Source organism: Neodiprion virginianus, chromosome 2 (genome assembly GCF_021901495.1).
Source record: "Neodiprion virginianus isolate iyNeoVirg1 chromosome 2, iyNeoVirg1.1, whole genome shotgun sequence".
In the NCBI taxonomy this organism is placed as follows: domain Eukaryota; kingdom Metazoa; phylum Arthropoda; class Insecta; order Hymenoptera; family Diprionidae; genus Neodiprion; species Neodiprion virginianus.
Window position 1 is genome coordinate 4,141,333 of NC_060878.1, and position 21,698 is coordinate 4,163,030.

The following is a 21,698-nucleotide window of genomic DNA, read 5'->3' on the forward strand; positions in this document are numbered from 1 at the left end:
AGATGAACAAGCAAACAATATTTTCTAAAAACGGATCTCTCGCAGGGCGGTGAAAATCTTTCCGAGTACACGTGTTGTACAAATAATTCTATCGAAGTACGACGGATTCGGAATTCCTCTTTGCAGCACTGCCGGAATTAGTTTTTTATACGGTGTAAAGGGGCGTGTTATGCCTATTTTTAAATACAGATAGAATTTAATTGAACAAAAATGAAATGGGGTTTTATTACACCTTGAACATTTCGTTTGAAAAATTGGGAAATTTTTATATTTCACTTTAATACCTGAAGAAGCAAATTTATCGATTATTACACGTTGGTACAATTACACATACGTATATATATATATATATATATATATATATATATATATATATATATTACAGTCATCGTATACGCTATTAATTGAATTATATAAAAAGTATTCACTCCCACGATATATGCGTTTCCGCTACACATCCTTCGTTGCTTTGCATACGCCATGTTTTATACGCAGTCACAAAGTGATATCAAACAACACAGATACTCATTTCGCATACATTATATTTGTATATGTAGATATATTTATATTTATATTTTACCGTATATTAATAGTGAATAATTTATCTACATTACGTCGGAATTACAGCAACAATGGCGGTCTCGCATTCATTTCAAAAAAGAACTTTTCAAAACTATTATTACTAATTGCATTTTACGGTATTCTACTCAGTTCCTTGTTAAAAATGCGATCAAGTTTCTTTTTTTTTTTTTTTTTTTTTTTTGAAAAGAAAAAAAGTAAACAACGTATTCGAAATTCAGGCATATTTTACGCTTCCTTCCAGAGGGCATTTCGCGTCTTACCCTCGATCGTGTCTCACCCGTGAATCGTGATATTTTCAGCTAGCCAGCGTCGAAATAACTCACGTGCAAGCACGTGCGGCATAATACTATACACTCTAAAACGCACGAGTCCGATCTCTTCACATGTGACTTTAACCAGAGACACGCGGACCGGTAATTGAATAATACGACACGCTGCCGCCGTTCTCAACAATCATTTAATAACCATCACGATTCGTTGGTTTCTTTACAATTTTCCCAAATATTCCTACAGTCTACAATATCATACGAAGGAAAAAGTAATTCTCATACAAACTTAAACCTTAAATAAATCAATTTTTTAACACCTCGTTGTTTCATCTTCACGTGTAAAGTTCATGCTCACTGTATATTTTTTCGAATTTCGAAATTCGACCAATCCAAACGAGACCACAATTTTAGTCGTACTCATCTATTTACCGAGCCGTGATACACGCAACGTAATATTTACAGATCAGCTATGAATATTTTCAAAGAACTTGAGTAGAGACGCAAAATCATATAATAATAATATTAATAATAATAACGATAAGTGATAGTCGAACATATATGAGATACGTTGTACCTATAAATACGTAATACGCTAATAGTAATGATATTGAAGTCTTCCTCTTGTTATGATACGTATATATTAAATAATAACGATCGATATATATGTATATCACAGATTAATTTATGGTTGACGGAAGTTTTACGAAATGGTGATCGGTGTTGTCTCCGTATCACCAGGCTTCGTTGGCAAAGGTCTGTTGGCCATTTTACTAGATGGCCTCGAGTTCGTGTGAGTATTCGGCTCCGAGAGTTCCGAGTAAAGGTGAGCCGCCGCGTCCGAGGGTTCGGCGTACTCGCAGAGCAACGGAGCCGCGGGCCTTTTCTGAGGACTCTTCGACGACGTACCGAGAATGCTCTCGCCGAGGGCCTTGAGGAAGCTCAGAGGTCGAGTCTGGCTCTTGGCGGGATCCCTGAAGCCGTTCTTCTGCCCCTCGTTTCCGGTACCACCAATTTCCGGCGGCAGAGGCTGCTGGGCCCGACCGACAAGTCCAGCCAAAACTGGTTGGGACAGTCGGCTCGTACTGGGTACCGTTTCGTCGCCCAGAAGCTCGGCGTAGAGGTGATTCTGGTCGCTCAATTTACTGTCTCGAGGCTCGGCGTACTCCACGATTTGGGACCGAGGCCCCACGGGGGTCGGGAGAAGCTTGTCCAGGGACGGAACTCGCGTACCGACGCTCGTCGAGGGCCTCAAGGCCGAGCCGCGAGCCCGGGGTCTCACTACAAGGTCGTGGTAGACCGCCGGAGTCTCGCGGTTGTCGTTGTTGTTGTTGTTGCAACTCTCCTCGACCTTGATCAGGTCGTAGAGGTGCTCGATCATGTCTCTGGCCTCGCTGTAGTCATCCGGATCGTTGAGTCGCTCCCTGAGCTCCCTGAGGTAATCCTCGGTCAGTTCTTCGGGCAGTGTTTGGGTCGCCTTGTTCTCCGTGTATGCGTAGGCGTCCTCGGCTTGGTCATCAGGCGCCGTTTCCACGGCCAGGACTCTAGCTTCCGGCCGCAGACCCGCGTACTCGTTAACGCTCATCCGAGATATCGACCTCGCCGATGTTGCAGCGGCCATTCCGTTGCTCGGCGACATCCACGAGGCCAGACCGGAGAAAGGACCCGACGTCAACTTCGGACAGACGCCTCGCCGCCGGACGTAGAACAGACCGAACATCACCAGCACCGCCATCACGCAGAGACCAGCTGCCGAGCATATCATCACTATTATCCGTTTCTCTCGTTCCAGCTGCTTGGGGTCACTCATTTCAACGTCGAAGTAACCCTTCGGCTTTGGGTAACCGTGCGGACCGACGTTCGGCGGACTTACGCTAGGCTCAGGCTTCGTAGCAGGGTCCTTGCAGTGTATGTGGTGCTCACTCGCCGCGCATATTATGCTCGTGAAGTTGCTCATCAACAGCCGGCCCTGCGGCACCTTGAAGCACCGACCTAGAACCTCGTCTATCTCGCAGTAGCTCGAGGCCATCACCGCTACCACGGAACCGTTTGTTCCGGCTAGATTTTTCATCCATTTTTCAAGATTGCAGCTGCACGGCTCTGCAAAGTAGTTACCGCTTATCGTCGTTCGGCGAAGACTCTGAGTCTGTGCCGCGAACCTCAGAGAACCAGGTTCCGCTGTCACTATGTGGTTCTCGGTGAACAGGAACTCAGTCTGCGTTTTAACGTTCTCTGACATCTTCACCGATATCGATTCGTTCTGAATACTCCGGAATAGGTTCTGGTGGATCGCTATGTGGTTCCATTGGTTGAGCGATATCGCCCGGTGCGCGATTTCCTGAAACTCGTTGTTGTTCAGAGTCACCGTTGCCGCGACCACGTTTATGGCACCTGTCTCCATGTCATTCACTCTGAAAATTCAATGGTTGGTTTAGATTTGGATCGTGATGATTTTGTCACAGACGCTTCGATAGGAAACGAACGGTCCTCTTACCTTGAGTATTGAATTGTGAAATTTGTGACTGGTGCCAGAAGCGCACCGGTTTTTATTTGCGCAACGCTCACATCGACGAATTCTAGATTGTCGATCAGAGTTCGACCGTTAAAAGCACCCGACTCGATTGTCCCGATAGTAGCGTTGCTTATCGCCACTTTCAGTATCTTCATGGCGCTAAACGTGTCCTTGCGAATCACCGATGTCTCGAGATTGTCCATGCGCACCTCCATGACTGTCGAGGGAAACGCCATCGTTGGTAACTCGTCTATTTTTACACTCTGGAACAATATCTGGAAGGAGAGGAAAAACACTTGGTCATCAACATCTTGAACCGGTTAAATCTTTGCACGGTGAATAAGATGGAGGGTTAACACCGCGGTTGAAAATAAAGTAAAAGATCCGTATCCCGAGCCATTATCACATGGCCGTGTGCGTTTGTCTGTCAACGAGTGAAATTTTTAGAAGGTAGCCGCTTTCCTTTTTCATTCAACAACGGGGATCACAATCTGACCTGGCTCAACCTCGGCTTCTAATTACAGTCAAAAATAAAACGATGACAATCATGAGAGAGGAGATCGTGACTGACCTGGGTCGCCGGTCCATGACGTCCTGGCTGAGGCGTGTCGAACTTGAAGGCGTTGGTGGACAGCTCCAAGTCGAGGACATCCTTGATGGTGATCTTCAGCAGCCATAAAAAAACGTTTGGCTTTATCTTTACGGTTTTGCACCGAGCTATAGAGACACTCAGTGGTTTCAGCGAGTTCTTGAACGCGTGACTCTCCAGCAGTACCGTGTCGCACTCCGATACCTCGAACAGAGTGTTCGGGGCGCTTAAATTATTGAACGCCTGGCTCTTCGCTACCACGTTGTAAACCCCCGAGACGTGCACTCTACGCAGTTGAACACCTCCCATAAATGCACCTGCTTGTATCTTCAGCTCTCGACACCGGGATATTTCCACTTCGATCGCTTCCTCCGGCACCGAACCTTCCACCAGCTCCACATCCTGGAACAACGAAACCATAGTTTCATGTTTTGTTGATACAAACGTTAAAATTGTTCGTGCTCGTGAAATTTCATCAACATCAATGGTGGTTTTATTCACCCACTTTCTGTGTTCACCCACAGTAGTGGGACTTTCATAATCGCTCAATCATTGCTATCGTCGAATTCATTTTCATTAAAAGAGTTTTGAACACTGAAACGTAGCAGGAAAAACTTCGTGGTTTAAACAATTATGGCTAACAAAAGTGGTCTAAAAAGCTTTGTCTTCAAAGCCTACGCAGAGAATGCATATCCGTGCAGGTTATCCTGTTTTTTTACGTTTTGTTGGCACCACTTATGCTGATGAGCCGACATTTATGCAAATGTGCCTGAGTAACTCTATTTGGAGCCGAGTTTATAAACGGAAACGCTCAGAAATATAGAGCTTATGCACCGCGTGCAGAATGGTCGGGGGTGGCTGTTATGCCCAGGATTAGACATAACAACGTTGCTGAAGATCATTGGAAGCATTTCTTTTATAGAGTCGTAGCGTTTTTAACCTTTAGCTGGCACCTTGGGGTTCTTCGTGACCTAAGAGTTTTTAACCTTTAGCCGTCTCTTTTATTATCTGGTATAATATTGCTGATAACCTTGGGGTCAATTGAAATTAATAATTATTGTTGCGACCTTGTTTATCTCGTAAAAGACGCTTAAGTGTATACCAACAAAAAAAGAAAAATTCAAGTAATAATATTGAATTGCTTCGTTACAGCAAGCAATTTTCGGTTGGGGTTTTCAACGACTCCTAGGTGCCAGCAATGTTATATCAGATAAACGTGCCGGCTAAAGATTAATCGATTGAACAGGGATAAAGTATACCTGCAATCCTTTTTCTTCTGCGTTCTGTTTACCAGTCAGAGCAACCATACTGTACCTATAACCCGACAGATGCTCATATAGGATATATTTGTGCGCTGGGTGAAGAAGAAGTAAACGTAGAGGCGACGTTTTACTTGTGAAAAATGAAAATAAAAATCCATCGAGCTTCCTGTTTTAACTAAGATGGCGACAGGCTAGCCAAGGCTCAAGACTGAAAGGGACAGGTTAATAATAACAGTCGCTATATTCCAGTCTGAGACGTCGAGGAATTTCACTCTCGGAACCTTCAATTCAGTTCATTTTATTCTTTCTACCTTTTTTCCTCCGCTTGTACGAAGAGCACTGAACTATAATTAATTAGCCGAATGATTGATTGCTTTATTCATTCGTCCTTAATTCATTCGTTTAAGAGTCTCACTAAACTTTTCACAATTATTTTTCTACTTCCTTGTGCATTGTCAATCCCTTCGCACAGACACGGGTTTAACATCCTCCGAATTTTCTGCCTGCAAGTCGAAACCCAAAGTCTACAAGCTGTCCGGAATTTGGCTCTCTGGCGAAATCTTGTCGAACACGCGTGTTTCGCTGTTACCCAATTTAGCATCACTGGTCGTATAATTAGTTCTTTGTGTAGCTGTGCGTAATTCATTGTTCACCGCCAAGGTTACGTGCCTGCGGTGCAGCTACCGTCTATTTTGCCCTATTTCACGGTTTAGAAAACCTAGTTGTTTCCACTACAGTCCGACGAACATAATCAACTCATTCTCTATGATTCACACGTACAACATATACGTGACAATGTACATGATTACTTTCTTATCGCGCTCTGACACGGCATACAGTTTGGTAAACCTGTTTATTTCCACTACATTCTGACGAATAATTAGCTCGTAATATCTATGATTCACATATACAATATAGGTATAGTATAAGTGATAATGTTCATGGTTATGATGTAAAGATTCGTATGGCGGAGCATTTATGAGTGTGCTAGAAGGTGAAACAACTGCCATTTGAAAACTACATGGAATTGACTGAAATTAAACGAATAGCTGCTGTGGCATGGGTATGGTAGCGGTTTAGCTCTCGTGCTTTTTTTCTTGAAATAAACAGAAGGAGGGGAAACGAGGCTTCGAGACGTTTAGAGGGTGACTTGAAAATCCATTATCACAATAATCAAAACGTGCACGTCATAACTTTCTCTCGAGGAAAACAAGAAGAAGAAACTGGCGCGGATGTTGTCGGTTATTCGTATTAAGATCCTGCTGCTGCAAAGTAGTGGATAAATCGTTACAATTTCACGGCAATCGTGATGAAAACGGAGAAGATTTTCTACATACAGTTAATGAAAAAAGGAAACCGCCCAACGCCACGCGACGATACAGTAGCCTTTGACCGAACAAACGCCAAAGCGCTATCGCGATGACGTGCGGCTAATTCCGATAATGGAATGGAATGGAACGGAATGGAATATAGGAAGCGTCAGGATATTAGCTTAGGCATAAAGCTACACGAGCCGACTTGAAAGATAGCAATCGGTCTACCCGTATCAAACATTTCCTGCTTAGTTCCCGAATCCAGAGTGTGACAAAGTCGTATAATCCAACAGGACTTGTCAGGGCAGTGTATTCTTTCCGAATGCCGAAGGCTACTCTTCCATTATGCGTTGGCTCTGAGGTCATGATCTGAAACGTGGCTAGGTCTTTGAAACATGTATGAGTTCATTTTCGAGCTCTACCACTCTCCGTATCTCGAGTCTTTGCGAACGCTGCGGACTTTGTCCTGAACCTACGTGAAGTTAGCCCCCCATTTTGAGAAATCGGAATTTTCGAAAATTGTTCCAGATTGTTCTAAGTTTGTTCTACATTGTTCCAAAACTTAATATTGATAACTCGTGTAACACATTTGAAAAATGCTAAAAACCGTTTTTTGACCGAGCCCCCCACTTTTGAAAAATCAAACTTTTTTTTGTTGTTCTGGTTTGTTCTAGTTGTTCTAAACATTGTTCCAAAACGGTTGAGTCGTAAGTTCAATAGCGGGCCCACCAAAAGGGAAAAAGAATTTTTGAGTAGCCCCCCACTTTTTGAGAATCCAACTTTTTTCGATTGTTCCAGGTTGTTCTCGTTGTACTGAACATTGTTCCAAAACGGTCGAGTCGTAAATTCAATAGCGGGCCCACCAAAAGGGAAAAAGAATTTTTGAGTAGCCCCCCACTTTTTGAGAATCCAACTTTTTTCGATTGTTCCAGGTTGTTCTCGTTGTACTGAACATTGTTCCAAAACGGTCGAGTCGTAAATTCAATAGCGGGCCCACCAAAAGGGAAAAAGAAATTTTGAGTAGCCCCCCACTTTTTGAGAATCCAACTTTCTTCGATTGTTCCAGGTTGTTCTCGTTGTACTGAACATTGTTCCAAAACGGTCGAGTCGTAAGTTCAATAGCGGGCCCACCAAAAGGGAAAAAGAATTTTTGACTAGCCCCCCACTTTTTGAGAATCCAACTTTTTTCGATTGTTCCAGGTTGTTCTCGTTGTACTGAACATTGTTCCAAAACGGTCGAGTCGTAAGTTCAATAGCGGGCCTGCCAAAAGGGAAAAAGAATTTTTGACTAGCCCCCACTTTTCGAGAATCTAAGTTTTTTCGATTGTTCCAGGTTGTTCTCGTTGTACTGAATATTGTTCCAGAAGCACAATGTAGTGGGTCGTACTTCATCATGATTTTTCGGATTTCGTTATATTCGATACTTATTAAATCATAGGTGATTGATTTTACGATTTCAATCATGGTGTGGATTTAAAGACAAAAATTATTATGTATCATGTATTTGGACGGGGTGCTTGAGCTCTGTTACGGCCCGATCCCAGAGCCTCTGAGCTGTTGGTACTTGCTGCTAGCTTCAGTTACATGAGCCAGACTTGGCGTGGAGAACGGAATTCACAACGGGAGTAGTTTTTCATGAGGTCATCTCCCTCGCGTGACCAACTTGGCAAAATATTAGGGAAAAACGGGAGTAGTTTTTATCAGGTCATCTCCCTCGCGTGACCAACTTGACAAAATATTAATGAAAAACGGGAGTAGTTTTCTTGAGGTCATCTTATACTTTTTGCCTTTTGGTAGGCCCGCTATTGAACTTACGACTCGACCGTTTTGGAACAATGTTCAGTACAACGAGAACAACTTGGAACAATCGAAAAAAGTTGGATTCTCGAAAAGTGGGGGTTAGTCAAAAATTCTTTTTCCCTTTTGGTGGGCCCGCTATTGAACTTACGACTTGACCGTTTTGGAACAATGTTCAGTACAACGAGAACAACCTGGAACAATCGAAAAAAGTTGGATTCTCGAAAAGTGGGGGTTAGTCAAAAATTCTTTTTCCCTTTTGGTGGGCCCGCTATTGAACTTACGACTTGACCGTTTTGGAACAATGTTCAGTACAACGAGAACAACCTGGAACAATCGAAAAAAGTTGGATTCTCAAAAAGTGGGGGGCTACTCAAAAATTCTTTTTCCCTTCTGGTGGGCCCGCTATTGAATTTACGACTTGACCGTTTTGGAACAATGTTCAGTACAACGAGAACAACCTGGAACAATCGAAAAAAGTTGGATTCTCAAAAAGTGGGGGGCTACTCAAAAATTCTTTTTCCCTTTTGGTGGGCCCGCTATTGAACTTACGACTCAACCGTTTTGGAACAATGTTTAGAACAACTAGAACAAACCAGAACAACAAAAAAAAGTTTGATTTTTCAAAAGTGGGGGGCTCGGTCAAAAAACGGTTTTTAGCATTTTTCAAATGTGTTACACGAGTTATCAATATTAAGTTTTGGAACAATGTAGAACAAACTTAGAACAATCTGGAACAATTTTCGAAAATTCCGATTTCTCAAAATGGGGGGCTAACTTCACGTAGGTTTGTCCTGATCGATCTGAAAATACGATGACAACGATTTTGACTTTAACGAAACTCGTTGCCGCGTTGTTGTTCCTGGTACCGAGCATTTATATTTTCAATTCTTCGGACCTGGTCGACTTTCGATCAGAATTTATTTGGAACTTGACCACAGCTATGGTAGTTTCTTTACCAATTAGTGGGATTAGGTACGTGGAAGGAACTGAGATTATACCGCGTTTTCAACAAACGTCAAGAAACTTTTACCGCATTTACTGATCTCGAATAAAAGCTATTCAGGGTCGTAAAAAGTAGGCGGAAGAAAGTTGAAAGCATAAGTACGAGGGAGGGTTTTGCTTTTCTTTTACGGTACTGACTCGAGACGAGTTTCTTCTCTGTTTCTTCTTCACCGGTACCTCTAGTGAATTCCAAAGTTTTGCGGAATTTAAAATGCCGCGATGACTCCCTCCGTCCGACCGAAAAATCTAACGGTAGACGTTATCGCCTTTCGTGTCTATTTTTACCACCGCGTGCGTTCAACGTAACAGTGAACCCACGTGACAAACTCAGAAACGCAGAGACAGCCTCTTGTGTCACAGTGAGGTGGGAGAAGAGGGTAATTAATCGGTTTATTTTCAACCAAGTTTATCCGTGATTTGTCGAGCTCGCTTTTTACCACCCCTTGGGCATAACGACATTGCTTTATATTTCCCTGAACCTGGATTCTTAGACGTGGATGATCAATAAATGAATCGTTACCCTTCCAATTGTAAAACCCCCGATACTCTACTCGCATTGGCAGTGTATTCGACTCACCGCACAGGAAAAGCTTTTGACAAAGCAGCGGAGTAGAAGTGTATTCGCGACGTAATTCAACCTCGAAGTATTAAGTCGTGGCATGTACGGCCTACTCAACTCACATGACCAAATTCAGAAAAGTTCAAATAAAGAAATCTGCGATAAGATGAGTACAAGCACAACGAGTGTTTACTCGCTCTGTTGACACTCGAACAATCCATTACGCAAGCCGGTACACGTTATGCCCGAGTGTATATTCTTCTGCTGTGTACTCTGAACGTATATACGAACTATGGCAACGTAATTTATGGCTGACAGTTGAAACCGCACTACAAGATCACCTTGAAACGCTGCCGGTTTCCAAGTACCGGTCAACGTCAAAATAAACACTCCTCGGACACGTGCGTCAAGGTGAACCATGTATGATACTCATCCAGCGTGAGTCTCATTTGCGTGGAGAATTTTCCTGGAGAGATAGCTAAGCCACTTCGTTGATCGGCACCAAGGAACGGTCAAAGGTCTAAAGATTTCTTCGAGGTATTTTCATCGGCGGCAGGTCGACGCTTGGTCTAAATTTAAGTTCATTCATTTTTTTCGGAGGGATACATGCCTGCCCACCTACTCTTCTCCGGAGAGGGAACCAAGAGAGAACCAAGAGCGAGAGAGAGTGGATAGTAAAAGTGTTCCTTTAACGCCGCCGAGGTCCATGGACGTACTGCAGTTACGCCGTGACTAACGGAAAACGTCACGTGGCGTGAGTCAGTTGGACGTTTTGCCAGCTAAAAGTTACCCTCAGCTATTTCTGTGTCAACACACAAAGAAGAGCGAGAGCGACTCACGCGACGAGAGCATAAGTAACGAGTATATGGAGTATGTATTCCTTGGGAAGGTAGAGAAGCCTCCTCATCCCTTCTGTCTTTGCTTGCTTGCTTCCTTCCTTCGTTCCTTCGTTCGTTCGGCAACGACCGGCATTAACCCTCCACCCCATGGACCAAATTTAGCGAAAAGCACACCTCTGGAACGCTAAATCTTTTCGCGCAAAGATCCGTCCTGACTAGTCCCGACTCTCAAAAACTACTCGGGATAATAGATGCGGGAAAATCTTGTTCTGACCGTGAAATCTACTCGGATCTTTTGGTCTCTCTCTCTATCTTGGCACACGTCCATCGCGAATGCTGTTTGTACGTGGCTCTTGGTCAACGGGATAATTCTTGACGCGCCTCGTAGTCTTTGAAAATTACCGAGGCGTCGAATGACCGGCGTAATTTAGCCGCCACTCACAACGTCTGATATTCGATACTTATCTTGTAGTTTCTAACGAAGTAGACATTTTTTCCGCCAATCGAAGCTCGGCAATAGTTTGTTTTACGTAGAGGATAAAATAGATTTTCTTCTCTTCGTTCACCGGTTGTTAAAGTGTCTTCGTCAGCTTTGGCAATTGTACAAAACAGAGAAAATTAAACTTGACTTACGAAAGCATGTATTGGAAGCCAGGATTTCGAATAAAAACCAAGCAATCGTGCCACATCCAGTTACAATTCCATTATTCAATGTTTTTCAAAGACTGCACATTATCAGTACAGCTGATTTCAGCAGTGAGTCTGTTTTTCTCAAGCAGCACCGTCTATAGTGATACCGAGTACAATACCGGAGAGAACAGTCAATTTTATTGTTTTCCTTGTCCATTTTTCGTTTCACTGAAGTAAATTGATCGTCACATTTTACGGCATAGCCTTATCTGCTTCGAAACGAGTCATAAACTGAGCAGAGTAAACCAAAGAAACAAAATAGAACATCTCTTTAATTTTACTTCCAGTACGGCTTGCGTGTAGCTTAAGGAGTCTCCGCGTGGACGAGAAGCTACACAATGAAGCGGTGCCTAATCTAGGGCTGTTAAAATACAGACATTAACCAGATTATGGTCATATTTCGTAGGTGGATGAAGGGACGCTACGTGGAACTGAAGCCAACGTAACAGCGACTAGCGGTTATGAATGTACAACAAATAATCACACGCCAGTTTGCTCTTGGAATATGTTCAACAAACGTCTAACGCCGCAGACCTTCAGCCAAGGTCACCTTTTCTCACAACTCGTCCAATATTAGCCGTCAGGGTTCTTTTTCCGTTTGTCGAAAGATGCCTAGTCCAAATCGTATTAGAACAAGTGTCTAGAAATTTCATACTCGCGAACGAATAATTTGAATCACAATGGAGAAGAATTTCTTCCATTCCCGTCTTACACGAGCTGCTCGACGACCACCCTCGATTCAAGGGATTATAATATTTCCTCTTTACACTTGAGCCGCTACCACGAAGGCCGAGGGCTTCTTCCCCCAAGAATTCACCTTCTCTCTACGGGGGTCCGTCATGATCCCTGTCTACAAAGGCTGTTGCGTGTCGCGGAGAATTCATCCGTCTGGCCTGACTCGACCGGGCGGAAGAAGTCAAGTAAGACGAGATTAAATATATGGAAGGGAAAAAGTGCTGCCCAGACTGACGCGGCCACGAGAGGTTTCTCGCATATATGTGAACCGAACACATTGGTTTGGCTGAACTTACGCGGTCACCCGCGTCCATTGATTGACATCGATTGCGTATGAAGGATATCTCTTGGAGCTGCTACACGGTGAGTTGTTGAAGAACTTGCTTAACAGCTGGCGAAGGTTGCGACATGTATGTGTAGTATGCACGTTACATTGAACTGGGTCACATGCCGCCACCTAGTCTTAGTTCACTCGGTGCGTCTGTCTGACATCAGAGGGGGGACGGGAACGAAAAATGGCTACCGGAATCGCATTACGTATTTAAAACCTTCTCCAGATAGCTTTTAAATTGGGAGGGACTTGGAAGGAACTACCGAACACGAACGAATGAACGCGGACGTTCGACTATCCCCTCGGTTAATATTATTATACCAGTAGTAGAAGAAATGCGCCTACTAGACTACAACGTTGGGGTTTAAAAATAGTATCTGGTCGTTCTAGTTCCTACACTTCACGCGTGTGTACATCTATCTGCGTATGCACGTATGTATGTCTTCAAGATGAAACAAGAAGAGGTAGAAACGTGTGGAGATACGAAAAAAGAAGAAGAAATCACGCCTGCGATACCAAAACTCATTCCCTTCGGTGTTCTCTAGATCGTGGAGTCAAACCACGAGAACCTGACTCGAAGTTACAACTGGACCCGCAAGAACAGGCAAAGCGATGCTACGTTCTTTGCTCGAAATTAATACTTGTGTGGCAATAAACTTTATACCTACAGGTTGATACTTGACACTATTTCTATGATCAATTCGAACAATGGCTGTATTAAACGCTCGTCTTGTATTCGACGTACGTCGTTCTCTGTGACGATTTTCATCGCACAGTTATCGCGAACGGAGTAATCGAATATGGAATGACTGGCTCCAACCCGGCTTTTCTCCCGCCATTGTGGAAATCCCGTTGCGTCACACTTTATCCTTTATTTGAAAAGTTGTTTCACTTCAGAAATTGCGTCGCATAGCAGCTGAAATGAAATTGTTTTGAAATAATTCTGTTTTCTGTAGAAGAATTTCTGGAATGCGCGTGTAAATATACATGCGCGTGTCATCAACTTCTTATCGCGGACGAGTCAAACCGAGAGTGGTGCGATTGAGATACGCGTATAGACAATGACCTATAAGTATCTATTTAAACATATTTGCCAGCTCTGTAAACCTGCGCCATTAGCCTGAGCCAGCGATTCTGGATTCTCATAATTAGCTTTTCTGCCTCGACTTGTGTCTTATTTACTCGGCCCTCTTATCTCGCGTTACACGCATAAATGGCGCGTATTCTTGCACAAAGCACGTCCGAGGACACATCGTTGCTCGAAAGGCTGTTCCTCTCAGTGTCTCCGTCTGTTTTTCCTTCTCTCTCTTTCTCTCTCTCTCTGCCCCCCTCCGCCAGAGTTTGATGAGCTGGTCCTGACCCAGTGCACAAAAAATACGAACGTAACGTTGCCAGATCTTCGTACACTGTACACGCACTTTGGAAGCCAACTTATCGGCGCATAACCTCCAAACCTGAAACGTAATGAAGATTAGTCGCTGATATAGTTGAACGCCAAACGTGCGGAGTAAGGCAACGATTTTTTAGTCATGACCATCGCTGAAAACGACCATCAGTTGTTGTAATAATCTGAGGAGGAAATGGGTCCGAAGCCCGGTTATCTATAACCTGTCAATCCGTCTATAGTGGAAGCAATTACTCTTGGCTCCTGTATGGCTTCTCAGCTTAATGCATAATGGCACTGTTTTTTTAAATCCTAGCCGAGGATTAGTTTATGATTCATCTTTCTATATTCACTTTTACCGAACACCACATGGACGGGAAATAATGCTGTAACTCGTATTTTACTATCGGGCACACCTTTCTCTCCGACAATGAGATAGTTCGCGAGCGTTGAGAATCGTCGGTGGGAACATGGTGTTCGTCGAAGGCTACTTTACACACAGTATAATACGCGAGACCATAGAAGAACGAGAACTGGGAGGAATTGATCGATAGAAGAAGAAGAAGGTGCATGGCGATCGCTCGAGAGTTGAGGTGAATGCCCGATCAATTTATCGTATATATCAGTATAACGTACGCGCTGGTAGGTAGGTAGGTATACGTTACGTAAAATTCTAGGCAAAGGCACAACTGCCACACTGTCGTTTGCGTCGTCGAGGAGTTTTGCTCCAGCTGGCACTTGAACAAATATGGGTAATAGCAGTCAGCCAGCCAGATAGTCGGAGAGGCAACCAAGCAGCCGCATCATACAGCAGCCTTCGACTTATTCTCGTTTCTATCGTTTCCGTAACGGGAACGAAACGCATCGTCGAGTCTCGGTCGTTCAACTGATCAACCCTGTATTTCATCTTTAATACAGAGGCTGAAACGACTTCCCAGAAGATTATCTACGACATTTGCTTGGGGGGTCAAGAAAGAAAAAAACGGTTTTCAATTTATACAACAACGGTTTAACGGACTTTGATCGGTTTTCGTTTGCTGGTATTGTTTCACAATCATAGGATGCGTATGATCCAACCGCTATCGCGACTCTCGTCCTTTCCTGTTGAAAAATTTTATCTCCACTGGAAATGCCTGGGGTTTGTTTTCTCGTCAAACGCGATAAACTTAACGCGACGTGGCAGCGTTTCCGTCTTGGTCTACGAATACACACAGAATGAATCTACCCTCTATTGACCTTTGACACTTGACAAGGTCATTTGGTTATTGTATCCCAAGACGAGGATGATGTGGGCGCTGCTTTATACCGGCAAACATAAAACCGAGTCTTTATTACATTTAAGGACCATTGAACGTGATCCTCGTCTTCGTCTGCTTAAACTCCAGCGAATTAAGGAGGATACCTATAACGTCGAATCTCTCGTTTGAGACTCTGAGACAATTTTATACCTCTCTCTCTCTCTCTCTCTCTCTTCTCGGGTGCATTTAGCTATATTACTTCCGGTGTTCAAGTGTGTACTCGGAACAACAAAAACGCCTAACGCTCCGATCGCCCCTCAGTGAATTAAATTTCCATATTCATTATGCATTGTGCGACTACGTGAAGGAATTTCCAGGGTATGGTCTAATTCTGACGGAAGTTTGTTCGGAATTTAGGGGCGACAGAGCCGCGTGTGACCGTCTAACTAGTCTGCTCGCAGCTCTAGCCGAAGTCAAAGAGAGAGAGAGAGAGCACATGATGTTTCAACATTTGAACCCAGTGTGGCGGGTCAACTCGCGAGAGGTCAGTCGGTAATTTAGTTAATTAGAATACAACGTACAGATAGCATGCAATTCGTTAAGTGCTCTGCCGCTGGTTGACCATAATAATCCACCAGCTTCGCCGAGCTCGTGGTAAACGACAAATGTAGTCGCAGGACAGAGTGAAAGGCAATATCAATTACAGTTGGACACGTGTAAAACTGTGTACCTACTTTGAATCTTACACCAAGAGGGATTTGATATTCGACTTTGATCCAGCGTTTTCTGCGCAGTATCGATGTACGAAATCGATACGTTTATATTTAGTGTCTAGTACCACTCCCCAAGATCCATGTAACTACCGTACGAGGTTGAAGTTAGTAACGTTAATGTAACGAACGTCACGGAACAATTCATTGCCGTGCAGTTTCCGAATGACTTTCCAGTAGTCGGCTTTCAAAATAATGATTATATTTTGTCTTTTATCATAGTTTATCAAGTTTCAGATGTCGATTCTAAAGGTCCGAAGTAACGAGTTCTCCTGAACATGGATTGTTAGAGCAACGTTACTAACTTCATCCTCATTGTAACCATTTCGTATTATAGTATAGGAGAAAGCGTGGAGATACAATGGGTACTTATGATGTAAATTAATTGCCTCGATTTCGGTTCGGTAATTGGTGACATGAACCAGTCGCGAATGAAGGAGTACTAGAAGAAGAAAAAGAAGAAGAAGAACGGAGATGAAGCAGTCACCGAATGGACCAACTTCAGTCCCCTTCTCTCTTCTACTTTTGTCCTTTTTTTTTTTTATCCCGGAAGAGCGGAGTCGCCGATTGATAATAAATCGAGCTTATCTCGCTCAACTCAAACCAGGGATTTCAGTCGGGCTTTGCTGTACACACGAGAAACAATCATTCCGTATCCAAGCGGTAGCCAGTCTCGAGTCCAGAGTATCAAAGTTTCGATTTTATCTCTTTCTCCGAGAGACAATTGTCGGTCGGCTTAGCCGAAAGCCGGTCGTTCGAACGGATCCTGGAAACGCGTTCCTTTCTCTCTCTCTTTCTCTTTCTCAGTCTCCCTTTCTTTGCTCTCGAGTGGTGTGATATGTGGTAAATAACTTTCGGCCTTGTTTCTCTCTCTTTATTTCTCTCTCTCTCTCCTCTATCGTCGTCGCGACCTCCAAAGGCTCGAAGAAACTCACGTTGAACGGACACTCGAGCTCCGACACAAATGCACCAACTATTCACACTGGTATAACATAACCCGCATGTCCCAGACGAATGTCCCTCCTCTCCAATGAACGGGCAGAGCCTCGTCGTCGGCTCGAGACTCATTCAAGTCTCGTTGAAAGAATCTATTGTGAATAAATTGACTCTGAAGCTCTCGATCGTTCTTGCCTACACAATCGCACACACGAGCTTTTGAAACAATCCCTCGGCTCAATGAGACCAAATAAGTTACTGAATGAGCCCCGACCATGCGACAATAACTGGTTACTACACCTATACCAACCAACCCGAGATTCCCAGCGTCCTGCGTATCGCGTCGTCTTTCACTCCTTATTCAGATTTAAAGAATACTTTCTGTTTTCTTGAAGATAATTTTACCCTCGGATAACATTGAAATTATTTACTTAATAATTCACCGACAAGCGAAGGAAACTTTATTTCAACGTGGCGGTGAAGATACGTTAAGAAATTCGGAACGGCATCTTTTAACGAGCTGACCCCTTTGACCGGAAGTTGTTTTATTCGGCGGAAGAACCTGGCTGTCTAACAACACCGAACGTTGCGTGCAGGCCATGAGGTATACATACGAAATTTATGTTACATGCCTAGGCGTGGGGCTTTCTTCAAATTGTACGACGGCAAGTGACAATAAGTCGACGGAGACATTTTTCACGCGGATAAAAATTCACTCCGTAATTGTTATTTTTCACTGAAAATTGCACTGTAAACGATAAGTTTGAAGCTTGTATAATGTATATTACGTCGATAGTTAAATGGACGGATGATCCGTCGACGTGTGAACGCAGATCCAGAGACGACGTGCGGGTTGCGTTGCGTCGAATCACTGAATCATTGACTATAGGATTTGATTAGGAAGTCTCGGCTGTATTATAACTGTGAACCGGAAGTATTAAGTCACTGAACCGCGCGTCGATTTTGCGACGTTTTTACTGTATCATAAATAGAGTGATGCGAGTAAACGACAATAATAATTATACGAAGTCAGAAAAAGTTTCAAAAATTGAGAAGTTTGACGAGATTGAAGTTAGCAACGTTAATCCTTACTTCGTATCCTCAGGATTGTCTGAAATTTAGCTAGTAAATTATGACAAATAAGAAAGTGTTTATGTATTCTGAAAAGCCAATTCCTTGAAAATCGGTGAAAATAAAATTGTACAAAGATTTATTCCACGATTATTCGTTACGTTAACGTTGCTAACTTCGTATTTGAGCAATTTGCGGATACGAAATTGGAGAAAATAAAATGACGAGGGTTCGATTGGTTTTTAAATCTTCGTTTACACAACTCCGAAGCACACGCCTGTAAGTGCACCGGTGTTTAGATCCTGGATGCACTCTTCATTCAAAATGCATCGCGTTTAAGAATCTCATGCACGTATCACTGCTAACCGTATACCTACGGTGGATGAAATATGGAAAGATTTATCGTGAGAGATGTTCCTGCGTTTGCTGAAGCCGCGGCTGCATATTTTCCAAAGAGATTATAATCAGGGCGTCACGCTGCCGTCACCGTGAATGATCGTCGAGACTTGTAGGAAGAAAAAATACGGTGGAAACAGGAAATACAAAATATTTATATCGCCAATTTTGTTCTTCTTTATTGCCTTCTTTAATCAGGGCCTGGATAAATAAGTATTTAAAATTAGATGATACGCCCGTGTAATGTAGGCCTGAAAAACTTAAAAATGATAAAAAAAAAAAAAAAAAAATGTGGAAAATAGCAACTGCGTTTAAAAAGTATTAAAAAAAAAATCTATACTTGCATATTAATCCAGGCCCTAATTGTAATGATTCGAGATTTGTGATCTTTAGTTGTATTGAATCTGGTTGACGGTACGAAATTGGAATGATCAGTGCCACGGAGATACATTCCAAGTTCTCAATCCTTCACGTCCTTGTGAAAGTTTCTCTGCGTATAAGTAAAACAAGCATTGCTCAAGAACCGAAACAGCTCCTTTTTATCCCTTCTTTTTCTTTCCCCCGTATGTATAATTGTCGGCAACTTCTTTAAACCTGTTCTTCTTAGCATTGAATATACCGATTGTTTAATTTCTCCTATTGCGATGAGGTGAATTTTAGTAAAACTTAATAATTTCACTCTCTACGTGTCATCGATATTCTCGTTGATTCCTGGTATATAAAAATAAAACGCGAGATGTATTGAAAGAGAGAGGAAGATTTTTACGAGAATAATTCGTAACGTTAACGTAACGATTTATTTTTCCGAATATAATCGTTATCGCGCAGTTACAGGATAATTGTCCGAATTCAGATTTTTACTAAACTGAACTCCTTCAAAGTCGTTAAAAAATTTTCAAAGCCAGTGAATCTTTTGTTAAACAATTCGCTACGTTAACGTGACTAATTTCAATCTGGTGGATTTCAAGACGAATAAGTTGTACGCTTGGGAAAGGCGGTGCATGGTATAAAATGCTGACTCTTATTTTGCGCGTTATTTATATCGGGTGAGTCGTCTTTTGCCACAAGGATATATCTACGCCCGGACTCTCGGGGTTCACCGGATTTTGCGTTTGCATCCGTGATCATACGCGGGAAAATCGAGTCGGTGATCATCGATGCGCAACCTGATGCAGCAAGTGGAACGCACGTTATAAACTACCTGTCCGTCCGCTATCCAATCCTACCTGAGCCCTGCCCTGACTTTCGGTCTCCAACCGACACACAATTTTATTACTCGATCTTTTTGTGTTAAGAATAATTTCTATGCTAATTATACTGGTATTGATATCGCGATGTAATTTCGATATACATATCAGGTTCGTTTTGACCCTGGGAATGAAATTCTATGAGAGACTGTTGGGAAGGATTTTTTCCATCCCACTTTCTTTTTTTCATCAACGTTGCTAGAAGTATTTCGATCGATGAGAAATAACGTATGAAAAATCGATTTTTAAAGACCTTTGAAAATCGTATTTATTTCCCAGTCGATTTATCGCCGTACAGATAATCGCGTTGGTTTTTCAAATTCGTATAAAAAAACAAATAAATAAACAAAACTACGAACACGAGTGACATTTTTCGGTTACCAGTATTCACATTATAATTTCAGCCACCGCTTGTTGTTTGAAACTGTATAAAAGCAGCGAAAGCTTTTTTGTAAGGTCCAGTTTATTTATAACTTATACGTACGCGATTTTGCAAATTGTTATTAACACGTATGCAGAAGGGAGGGGAAAACGTTGAGGGATAATTAGGTAATTGGGTTGCACATTGACGGTTACGGGTCGTTGAACCGCGTCTCTTTATAGCTCTTAAAATATGACGTCACGTAGTGCAGGCTGGATTTTACGTTTAAACAAAAATAATATGTGCGCAATGGCGGGTCGTGAATTGACAGACGACTAATAGAGGTAAAGAAAATGAAAATGAAAAACAAAAAGACACACCTTGTCGCTGCTGAAAACGCACTTCACGTTAATCCATTTTTTCACAACTACGGTGCAGTTGCAGCCGTCAATTGCGCATATTCCGACAGGCGGTGCGTTTTGGCAATTGGCATTTTTTGGATTATTTATCGCGGACAATATAACCGCGAATGCGACGATTCGACGAAACCACTTTATTCCACGATTATTATCATTATTACAGGCACAGAGAGATTTTCTTCCATCACTGATCATTTTTACGATTTACGATGAAAAAAATTTTTCCGAACAAGGAGGAGAAATACACCCGCACTCACTACACTGCGGCTGATACTTGTGTTTGATAGATTGATTTTTATTTCACACACACACGCACACACGCGCCCACAGGTATGCAAAATATCTCGGACACTCAAACTGTCGAACTTGTTCGATAGCTCTCCACCTCTTTCCGCACTTTTTCAGTAATCACTGCGAGCATTTTATTTTTAAATTCGATTCCTTCGGGCTTTTTTTTTTTTTTTTTTTTTACATTCAAATAAGAAAATCTTCACGCCGTGGTTTTCAAATCGCACACATCGCTTAATTGCTGGTTAATCGATTATTACAAATAAAACACTTGGATGATTTATTCGAGTTTAAAAAAAAAAGATGAAAAAAAGAAAATTTCAGCGGACGGTTTTCGTTTTTTTTTTTTTTTTTAATCAGCGACGTAACTTTTCACACACATTTCTTTTCAAAACTATCATCACATCTCGGTATTAATTGTGTATGATATTTAATCCCATAAAATATCGATTCATTTCTTCATTACTCGTTATGGCAATTCAAATCCACACGCGCAACTTCTCATTATACAGATACGTGAAAATCCTGCGAGTCCTCGGTTTTGTTCACATTTTTCTTTCTTTTTTTTATCCTCGCTCTCATTCCTCGATGATCAGTTAATTGATAAAATACATCGATTAAATAAATCCAGATTATCGTCGTCGGAACACATGGCGAACAATATCAGCGGCTGTGTTTCAATTCGCGATTTTTATACCGATCGGCAAAATAACCTTTCGCACTGCTGTGTAAATTATATCGCATATAGGATAAGGCTTATATCGAGCGATGACGATGACGATGACGATGCTTTTACGGTGAAAAGATGAAAAGATTTGAAAGAAGAATGAAAAGAAAGTTGAAATTAAAAATAAATGAATTGAACAGACGTCGACCCGCGATGTTGCGAAATTGTTTTTTTCTTTCTTGAATTTTTTTATTTTTTTTTTCCCCTCCGTTTCTACAAAAATCACGCTTATTCCGCGATCTTTTCTCAAAACTCACGGCTCGGCTATCGGTGAAACACGCGTCGCGATAGCCGGATTGTAACTGGTGAGAAATCGAGTTGCAAGCGTGTTTCTATCCCCACCATGCCCTTCGGCTATTCCTCCGTTACACCAGCCAACAC

At 42.5% G+C, this 21,698-nt stretch overlaps 2 protein-coding genes across 12 annotated transcripts in view; one reads left to right on the forward strand and one right to left on the reverse strand.

Moving 5' to 3' along the window:
* The window catches only part of LOC124297258 (E3 ubiquitin-protein ligase MYCBP2), a 169,941-nt gene that overhangs the window by 131,575 nt on the left and 16,668 nt on the right, over positions 1-21,698 (forward strand). The gene's annotated exons all lie outside the window — the stretch shown is intronic.
* On the reverse strand, positions 712-21,606 carry LOC124297262 (uncharacterized). 5 transcript variants are annotated; one of them, XM_046748101.1, is made up of 4 exons: positions 21,460-21,606; positions 3,932-4,351; positions 3,343-3,635; positions 712-3,259 (listed from the first exon to the last, which is right to left on the reverse strand). In XM_046748101.1, the coding sequence occupies exons 2-4, from the start codon at positions 4,256-4,258 to the stop codon at positions 1,552-1,554; spliced, it is 2,328 nt and encodes a 775-aa protein (XP_046604057.1). In that variant the 5' UTR covers positions 4,259-4,351; positions 21,460-21,606; the 3' UTR covers positions 712-1,551. The 5 variants fall into 5 exon arrangements, with proteins under 5 accessions (XP_046604057.1, XP_046604052.1, XP_046604055.1 ...); XM_046748096.1 differs by having other exon boundaries at positions 20,264-21,606; XM_046748099.1 differs by lacking the exon at positions 21,460-21,606 and adding an exon at positions 13,588-13,611.